Raw genomic sequence first — 10,131 nt, forward strand, 5'->3', positions numbered from 1 at the left:
CTGGGACAGGTGACCCCAACTGACCAGCAGGATATTCCACACCATAGAACATCATGCTCAGTATATAAGTGGGAGGAAGAAGGAGGAAAGTGGAGATGTTGGAGTGATGGTGTTTGCCTTCTCAAGTCACCGGTCTGTGTGATGTGGCCCTGCTGTCCTGGAGATGCTGAACACCTCCTGTCCATGGGAAGCAGGGAATTAATTCCTTGTTTTGCTTTACTTGTGTGTGGCCTTTGCTTTCCCTATTAAACTGTTCTTTATATCAACCCATGAGTTTTCTAGCTTTTACCCTTTTGATTCTCCCCACCATCAGCATGGGGGTGTGAGCAAGTGGCTGCGTGGAGCTTGATTTCTGGCTGGGGTTAAACCATGACACCATACCAAGGAAGTCACAAACCTTCTCTGCCAGATTGCTGTCTCTGGGAGGAGATTTTTGCTGCCACGTTTGCTTCTCATAAGGGCAGGTTGGGAGGTCACCAAACAGTGGGCTGTAGGACACAACATGACAACTACCTCTCAGGTCCACAGCTTAGTTGAGGTGCAATTCCAGCAAACACATGGGCAGGGGAGACAGAGCCAAAGGTGTTCAGTGTGGCAGCCTACACTCACACCTGCCCTGAAAAGTTGTGCCCAGACTGACACCTAAAGGCTTTGGCAGTGATGGCTAATCGGTGCTGAGGAGGTTGGTACCAGCAAGAGCACAGCTCCTGTGTGTGAGAGCATCCCTGTCCCTCTGAGCAGGATAGGCAGCACTGAGATGAGGTGAGAATTAGCTGCCCCCAGCAGGGTGGGTGCCTGAGTCAGGACAGGGAAGGCAGCAGGAGGATGCCAGAGATGTAACTTTGATTACTCCTGTAGGCTCCCAGGAGGGGAACCTGGATGACCTGCAGTACCAGGAGCAGGACATGGAGAGCACCAGTCCCCCTGAACACCCTGACACAGGGAGGGCAGAGCCAGCAGGCAATGCTCCCAGCAGCATTGCGGGCAGAGATAATATACACAAGGACTATGCCCTCCAGGAGCGTCGTCGGCTCCTCTCAGTGATGGGTAGTAACATAGGAGAGGAGATACAGAGGAGAAGGCCAAAGAGATCTGGTGTCAAACCAACCATGCTGGCCTCTACCAACCAAAGCCTCAGCCAGGCTGGCCCAGAGGAGAACACAGTAATAAAGAGACTCCGTTTAAAAGCTGGCATCAAAGACAGCTCCAGGAACCCTCCACAGCACGCTGGGGCCAGCCAGGGGAGAGTGCTTGTCAGAAAGGCAACTCCTCCTTCTAGGACCGTGTCTCAAAGACAGCAGTCTCCAGGCCACCCAAGGGACTCAGGGGTGACAGTTCCCAAAGGGCTGAGACCTCGAGGAGACCTGAGCACTGCTAAGGACAGGCTGCAGCCAGCAGGCACCGGGCCAGCCAGCTGGGAGAGGAGGCCCAGTCTCTGGCAAAGCCAGCAGGCACACTGTGAGCTCTGCCATTCCCAGCCAGCGTTCTGGGCTGCTGCAGTGGCTGAACCAAGTGGAGCTCTACATCGCTGAGCAGAAGGCAGGCAATGGTGGGGATGCAGGCAAAGGAGAGACACAGGTGGCATCTCCAGTGAAGGGCAAGTCTGGACCTATGGCAGCAGAAGAGGAAGAGGTGGATGGGGAGGCAGAGGAGGAAGATGAGGAGGATTTCGATTACGTACCAGTGTTTGACCAGGCAGTGAACTGGGAGCAGACCTTCAGCACGAGCAACCTGGACTTCCATATGCTGCGCACAGACTGGATTGACCTGAAATGCAACACGTCAGGAAACTTGCTGCTAAGAGAAAGGGAGGCCCTGGAGGTCACACGTGTCTTCCTGAAGAAGCTCAACCAGAGGAGTAAAGGGTAAGGCACAATGAGAAAACCCCAGGGCAGTGTCCTGGAGCTGGTGGACCATGCTGCACAGGGAATGCCTGTCATGAGTAACTTGTGAGAATCAGAGGATAAACTAGATGTGGGAAATAAGATTTCAGGCAAGGAAAACCATTGGGCTTTAAATATAATTCTTTTGGCTGAGAAATGCTATCATTTTTTGCTGGTACTTTTTACATGGTCTTGATATGGTTGTTTTTCTTCTCAAGACTTGCCATCTTGATTGCCTTTCTGGAAAACAGGCATACTTTCTCTGAGCCTCCATAAGCTAAACAATCCAACTGCTGATGCTTCTGTTGGGTTGGCCACTATTTCCATAATTTTCTTACAAGCATGCAGGTTTCAGTTTGGGTTAATTTTCCTATACATAAGTGACCGGTATCCTGTCTGTTTTATACAATGGGTGGTATTAGTTTCCAGTCCCTGCTGGACTTAAGATCACACTTGTTTTTTCAGGGTCACATCAGTCACAGTCAGGTGAAACGGATCGATACGCACAGGTCTTTCTCAGCATTTTTAACTGAAGAGCATCTCTTTTACAGCAGAAACTCCTGTTAGGATCCTGTCATTTCATCCAGTTTTGGCCATTCTGAACCTACAGCTCACAACAGTTTCTCCTGTATGATTGCTCAGTCCTACTCCATGTTACTGGCTGATAAGCTGTCACGAGCCAGTTTCACTAGCCCAAACATACTCCTTGTGCCAAGATCGTTGTAGGCGGTGTCGAATACACTCCCTATTACCAGCCCTACAGTCACTCAGACACATTTGTTATTTTTGTGTCACCTTTACTTCATTTCTCCTGCCAAATATTTTCTCTTGGCTGGAATCCCACGTCTAATCCCACATGCCTGTGGATTTGGGAAACAGGTGTTAAACCTTCCCATAGGACTGAGCAGTGCAGCAAAGCAAGGGGAAGCTGGGGACAAAAAGGTTTGTGCTAGTGAGGAGGAAGGAGCCTAGCAGAGCTGAGTGGGCTGGAGGTGGGAGGGACTGGTGTACAGGGGATATGCCCATGCCAGAGGTGTATCACCTGCAGGAGATTCCAGCTGCAGCGGATCGTGAATGTGGAGAAGCGCCAGGACCGCGTGCGGGGCAGCCGCTACCTGCTGGAGCTGGAGCTGCTGGAGGAGGGAGAGCGACTCGTCCGCTTCTCTGAGTACATCTTTGCGCGGGGCTGGCAGGGCAGCGGTGGCGACGAGGAGGAGGAGAGGAAGATGAGGAACCTGGCATGGGGTCGCCGGCGGCACCTGATGGCTGTGGCAAAGGAGCCAGAGCTGTGTTGGCCCCAGGGCTTTTCCTGGAACCACCGTGCCATGGTTCACTTCGTGGTGCCAGGTAAGGGGACCTGCCGCCCCAGGACATCGAGGGACGGCACAGTGGGTGGTTCCCAGGAGGGCAGTCCTGAACGGTAGGTCTGGCTCAGCCTCAACCATCTTATTTGGGTTATTGCCAGTTTCTGTTGTGTCCACGTTAAATCCCCTCAGAAATATGATAGGGCCCAAACTCCCATGTTTCTGTTGTGTCCAAGTTAAATCCCCTTAGAAATATGATAGGGCCCAAACTCCCATGGCTTGTAACTCATAGAAAATTCCTGTCACACACTGGGAAAGAGCCCACACTGATTCCTTAGCTCTTTGGTCCAGGTTTTCAACCTGGGCCTATTTCAGTATCCCTGCAAGGTTAGCGGGGTTTCACGGGAGGCAGGAAACCTTGCCTGTTGAGAAACACCATCCCTGCAATCAGTTTGCTTTGGTTCTCTCCCTGTTGCGATACAAACAGTGAAAAACCAGGCACGTTGGGTGCTACAGTTCATCTCTGACATGGAAGAACTGTTCCAAGTCACTAAGGATCCCTACTTCAGCGTCATCATCACAGACTACAGCAGCAATGACATGGATGTAGAGAAGGCTCTGAAAAGATCTACCTTGCACAGGTGAGAGCACTGCTGGGTCACCAAACACGGCTCGTGCGCGTGCGCCTGCGAACGCGGCACATCTGCTGGCTCTGTGTGCTGGCTGTGTCTCTGCTGCAGCTGGAGACTGGCAGTGACATCCATCCAGACGGGACATATAGATGTTGTTACGATGTGCATAAAACAGTGTCACGAAAGCGTGAGGCAATACCTAGTGTATTGGTTGTTTCCTTTACATGCCAGGGATTCCAGTAACCAGTCTAGTTCTAGGATAGAGCTGGACTAGCTGAAAAGACTTTTGGTAGGTGCTGCCCTGTCCTTGCTGCACAAGGAGGGAAACCCTCAGGGCATGCTGAGACCTGGAGCAGCACCGAGCTTGTGCACTTACCCAGCAAAGGCTCTGCTGCTCCCTGAGAGGGTGCATGAGGGCAGGATGTCTGTGGTGTACCAGTGCCTGCAGTGCTTTCTCTGCATGCACACACTGAACTTTGCTTTCCCATCTAACCCCCAGCTATCAGTACCTGAAGCTGACAGGGAATTTCGAGCGCTCTGCTGGGCTGCAGGCGGGGATCGACCTTGTGTCGGTAAGTCTGGGGGCTCTTGGAGTGGACAGGGAAGTTTGTGGTGTGTGTCTGGTGCTATCGCTGCCTTTGGTACTGAACACGCTGTTTTTTAGGGAAGGGAGTAGCCTAGCAGACCAGATCAAATGTAGATGTGTTTCCTGTCCTTCCAGAGTAAGGGACTCACCCTTTCTTCTGAGGAGCCTGTGGCCTGTTTGATTCTCAGTCCACATACTGCAACTGTCAGACAGGAGGGAACTCAGCAGTAGCAGCTTTGTGGTACTGGTTCTGCGAGGTCACAGTCATAGTATTTCACACTTAGCGTTGAACAGCCACTCAGCGGCCGTTTTGCCAGCCTCTGGGATCTCAGTTTCTAATGCAGCAACAAGTGTCTTTTTAATTGACTTCCATATCTCTGTCTTCCTGCCCCTCAAGAAATAATTCCTTTAAGTCAACCTAATTTTTCCCAACCGGTGTGGCTGGTTCCAGGACCCACACAGCATCGTTTTCCTGTGCGACCTCCACATCCACTTCCCAGCCGGCGTCGTTGATTCCATCAGGAAGCACTGCGTGGAAGGCAAGATGGCCTTCGCACCCATGGTCATGAGGCTGCACTGCGGCATGTCCCCACAGTGGCCTGACGGTACGAGGGATTGAAGCCTCTGTGGCTCAGACCTTGGGAAATGGGGAAACCACCTTTGGATTTGTTCCTCTGGCACTGTCAACATCTAGAGCTTGGAGTTCTTCCAGGTCCACTAAGTGAGGGTGTGTTAGACATAAGATGGGGTTGAACAGCATCAGGTGCCTGGAATTTGAGATCAAAAAGCTAGCAGAGCCCTTTATATGATGTTTCTCCTGGGGCTCCTTATGGATTTAAGGACCTTGGAAAACCCCTCCTTTACTCCTTTCTGTCCATTTCTCTCTCTTCTCAGGGGGCACAACCTGTCCTGAGGAGAGCTGCTAGACTGGGGTGAGGGAAACCAACCCAAGTCAGAGCAAGGAAAGTGACATAGATCACCTGAGCATAGGATTTCCTTTAGACAGAGGTGGCCATCCTGAGCCATCCAGGCACAGGGACAAGCCTGTGAAGATCATTAGGTACTATGTTGCCAGACAGGAGATGTGAGAGGTTCTGCTAACAAGTTGAAAGGACAGCTCAGGCTCTCTGTCCAGAAGCCTTTCTTACTTCCCAAAGCTGGTTGGCATGGTTGGCTCTGCCTTGGTGCTGAGTTGCTTCTCTGGTGTCAACACTGTGCTAAAAGTAGCTTGAGTCTCTCTCCAGCAGCTCTTCTGGAGTCGTCAACGGTTCAAAGCACCAACATACCTGTGCCTCTTTTGTGCTATCCTCAGGCTACTGGGAGGTGAATGGGTTTGGTCTCCTGGGCATATACAAGTCTGACCTTGACAAGATTGGAGGCATGAACACCAAAGAGTTTCGGGACCGCTGGGGAGGAGAGGACTGGGAACTCCTGGACAGGTAGGCATCCACTGTCATCATTAATGTGTTCAGGAGGGGAGACTCATTGGATCCTGGAGGACCACTGACCATGGGAGTAGGGATCTAAGGAGACTGAGATGATTACTGCCACCGTAAACTTGGTTAGTGAGAGTCTTTGAGTGTGTCCTGACCTCAAACCTAGTAGGTGAGGAGACACAAAGCACTCTACTACAGCCTTCCAGCCACATTGCGGGTTGGCCACATGCAGATCAGGCACTGGCAATTGTGAAGACTTTGTCCTCTTCAAGCAGTGCAGTGCACAGTGGGTCCAGTCTGGATCCCTCAGACTTCCCATACAACACATAGCAATTGCCCAGAAGATCAACTATCAGGGAGACATTTAAAGATCATGAGGTACAGTTACAATTTCTGATAAGTTTGTGATGAGATATCTCTGCTGTACAAATCCTAGGCCTCTGAGTTTGTAGTTCTAGGTTTCGAAGCCTATCCTGTCTTTTCTGTCTGCTGACTGCAGAAAAGACTAGCCTCCTGAGCAATTCCATGCTGCAAGCTGTCTTCCCTCCTAGCCTGGCATGTGCAGGCACTCCTTACCTGTCCTGCCCTCAAGGGTGCATAGACACTCAGCAAGTGTCATTAAATACTTGCTTATGGATACAAGATACCCCTGAGCTATTCTGGACTCTTCAGTTTCATTCTGTCTCCTGTCAACAGCACAGCATAAAAGAGATTTTCTGAGACAGAGCCCCCCAGTATTTCTGTGATCAAGTTTTCCCTAATTCTGCCCTTCTTTCTGGCAGGATTTTACAGGCTGGGCTGGAAGTGGAGCGTCTCTCCCTGAGGAACTTTTTCCACTGGTTCCACTCAAAGCGTGGCATGTGGAACCGGCGCCAGCTGAAGACACTGTAGCCTCCAACCCCCAAACTGTTGGGCAGCACTGTCCACCAACTCATCTCGATGTGCACTTTGCTGAGGCAGACAGCTGAGCACACAAACTCCTCCTCTGCCTCCAGAGCCCTCTGATGGGATGGCACCGCCGCAGAAGGGACAGGCAGGCTAGCAGAGTGGGAGCTTTTCTTGTGAGCTGTTGTATCCAGGACGTGGGATCCGTGTCTCCCTGGGAAGGCATGTGGGGAAGGTGCCGACAAGCGAAGGACTTGTGTTTCCTGCCAAGCAGTCTGGTGGATGGTACAGTGGGAGAGGTGCCATATTTCTCATTGAGTCTTGCATCGTGTAAACCAAACAAACACAAATCCCAGCTAAGCCCAGGATGGTTCATTTAGAATAATGCAGCTTCTCTTTCAATACTTGAATGAGGCAAAAAGAAAAAAAACACAGCCCTCCCCGTTTCCCTTCCTTCCCCATGTCTCCAGTATCCATGATTTTGGACAGAGGACCAAAGTAAGTTCTCTGAGCTGTATTGCGTCCGCAGGCCAATGTGCTGGCCCAAGGAAATTTGGATGAGGAGGCACTTTAGGCTGCTGGTGCTTAGACGTTTCTCTGTGCTTTTCACTTTAGTCATTATGATACACTGTGCTCGTACTCAGCAAATTACAGGCCATGGATGGAGATGAAAATACATTTCCCTTACAAGAGCCATGTTTGCCTATAACTGGGCAAGCTGGCAGGGGTGATGTTACAGCTCCACCTAAATTATTGATCTACTGCCTGAGGGTAGTGGAGGGGTTATCCAGAGAAGCCAAGAGGGCATCTCAGGAGGAACTTTGCAGCCTTATCTGACAGACATGTGTTTGTCCTAATGATATCAGGGAAACCCTAGCAGGGAAGAAGTGGCAATATTTTATTAGTTGAAATGTTGATTTTGTCTGGAAAAGAGGAGACAGAGTATTCTGTTCTTGAGATCCTGTACATTTATGCAGCATCTAAAATGGCCTCAGTTGTGTCTTGTCATGCTCTTATGTAAAGAGCAGACTTCTTGGTTGAAGAACCAGCAAAGCTGTTGGTGCTTAATCTCTGGAACAGCCCTGGGAGCTCTGGCCTGGTATGGAAGAGGTGGCCTCAGGTCCTGGCACATGCACTGTGTGTAAAGAACAGTGAGGACAGAAGAGGGTTGAGTGAATAAAAGGATAGGCAGACCTATGCTGTCACTGATGCAAGAAGTGTAGAAAGATCCCACAGCTGGCGTGATGCTACAGAGAATCTCCTCCCCTAAGACTCCTGTTAATGTGAGGCAAGATGGTTTTTACCCCATAACCATTTTAGAAGACTATAGACCCAGAAATCCCAACACACTCAGTGCTGGAGCTTCAGTGTCCCCATACTGTGCTGAAAAGTCTGCTACTGGTCTCAAGCTTGAGGGGAGAGTGTGACATAGGATGCTGCTCACGGTGTCCAGTTCTGTGGGGAGTTAAGAGGTGAGTAATGGAGTTATGCAGAATAGAAGCAACGCCAACATGCTACTAGAATTTTTTGCCTTTTGCTGCTGGAGTGGATGCCAGTTCAGAAGAGACATTCTTTGTTACTGGTTCTGTAGTGCTTGACAAGTCCATCAAGTTCCTCCATTGCAGTAGAAAACTGAACATGCAATTTCTGGCATATGCAATAGAAATCTTGTCAGATCATCTGCTTGCATCAGTTTGGATATGACTGATGGAGTTAGAAAAAGTCAACCAGATACCAGAAAGTTTTACTGTGCAGTGTGCAGCCGTGATGAGTAGACCAGGGGTGGCTGTGTCTCTGGGTCCACAGAGCCTTTGCCAGAATGGAGACACTGAATATCTCAGAAGAGGCAGCCTTATCCATCCACCCAGGCCAGAGCAGTCTTTCTGGCCAGAGAGAATACTTTACCCATGCAGATACTAAGAAATGAATCACTGCAGTTGGGGCAAGAGGGAAGAGGCTGAGAACAGTCAACACTTTTTTTGTTCAGGAGAGTTCAGGAGACCAGAGGCCTGTGATGCAGTGTTGCAATAAGCTCTGTTTCTGCCTGGAATGTGCAGTGTCAGTCATGCTCTCGGTGCATGTCAGAGCCTGTGCTTCACTCCAACACAGGCACAACCCTGCGAGTGTGCAAGTTTGCTGCTTTCCAGGCTCCAGGACTGCACCTCCACAGCCTGTCCGGGCTGGCTCTGTCACGCAATGCCTGTGGAATGGGGAGAGGCTGTAGGGACGTGGCGAGGCGTTAGCAGCACCAGCTGTCTGGCCTCATCAAACTGAGAACAGCACGATGCCCGTTTTGCAGATGGGGAGCTGTTGGTTTTAGTGGCAGATGTAAAGTCGTGCAGAGGGATGAAGGGCTGTTTGTACCACGTGCTTTCACACCTGGCTGGAGACGTGGTCTGCAACACCCAAAGCTGGCAGCTGGCATTCGTCACCAGGCACTGGCAAGAATTAGGTGAATCCAGAAGGTAACTCATTGGGCTCAAATAATATCAGTAGCCCCTCTTCCCCACCAGAGAGGACAGTCAGCAAAGAGCGGACTGGAAAGTAGGGTGCAACCATCACTTGAGCACTCCCAGCAGAATTTGAGGATTCTGCCCCATTTTTTAATTGTGACTCTGCTCCTTCCTTCACACCTTGTAACCCAGGCCAGTGGCAAGCAGAATTCTACCTCGTGAGGACTCCTTGGTTGAGATATGTGGAGTTAAGGGGTTTCAGTCCCGTTTCCCGATGGCCAATATCCCCACTGTCAAAGCTGCCACCTCAAACGTTTTTCCCTTTCTAGCACAGTGGGAATTCTCAGTTGGTATTTAAGCATTGCTGTAGTAAATGTGATTAATACTAATTGGCACTAGCTGGCAGCCTCCATGGAGGAGCTTAGAGAGCCCATGAGGACAAAAGTTGTTTTCCAGCCCACATGCTCAGACACCACTGCAGACTGTGGGGAGAGAAGGGTTTGCCAGCCAGCAGCAAACCTTGCAGGAGCAGTGCTGGGCTTTGCTGTGAGATGCCACCCCTCTTCCAAAACAGCCTGCAGTTTTTCTCACCAGGCAGGGTCACGCAGGGAGCACAGCAGGAGCTGGTAGTCCTGCAGCGTGCGGTGAGGGGCCGTGGCCAGCCAGGGCAGTGGTGCTTCACCCCATCACTAGTGTGCGTGGCAGGCACTGCCGCTGCGAGGAGAGGTCATCTCTGGGGCTGGCACAGCTCCCAGAGAGCAAGAGGGAACCTGACTTCACCACAGCCAAACAGCTGAGCCCCCAGCAGCTGGTCACCTTTCTGTCACTAGGATCGTTCTAGGAACCTGTCCCCGAGTTTCTGGCCTTCATGTGCATCCTGGCTGTGTCCTGCCTCGGTGACAGGAGGAAATCAGTTGCATGGGTGTTGGTTTGAGAGACAGGTGTCTGCCAA

At 50.9% G+C, this 10,131-nt stretch overlaps 1 protein-coding gene across 1 annotated transcript; it reads left to right on the forward strand.

Annotated features, from left to right (window-relative positions):
• Positions 1–858: 858 nt before the first annotated feature.
• On the forward strand, positions 859–6,812 carry B4GALNT3 (beta-1,4-N-acetyl-galactosaminyl transferase 3; the record flags this gene model as incomplete). Its single annotated transcript, XM_009079184.1, has 8 exons — positions 859–1,040; positions 1,501–1,865; positions 2,932–3,230; positions 3,675–3,828; positions 4,319–4,391; positions 4,857–5,010; positions 5,718–5,844; positions 6,624–6,812. Coding segments are annotated over 8 exons (1,463 nt in total), but the record flags the coding sequence as incomplete, so codon positions are not given.
• Positions 6,813–10,131: the final 3,319 nt, after the last annotated feature.

The sequence above is a fragment of the Acanthisitta chloris genome, unplaced genomic scaffold (assembly GCF_000695815.1).
Source record: "Acanthisitta chloris isolate BGI_N310 unplaced genomic scaffold, ASM69581v1 scaffold44380, whole genome shotgun sequence".
NCBI lineage: Eukaryota > Metazoa > Chordata > Aves > Passeriformes > Acanthisittidae > Acanthisitta > Acanthisitta chloris.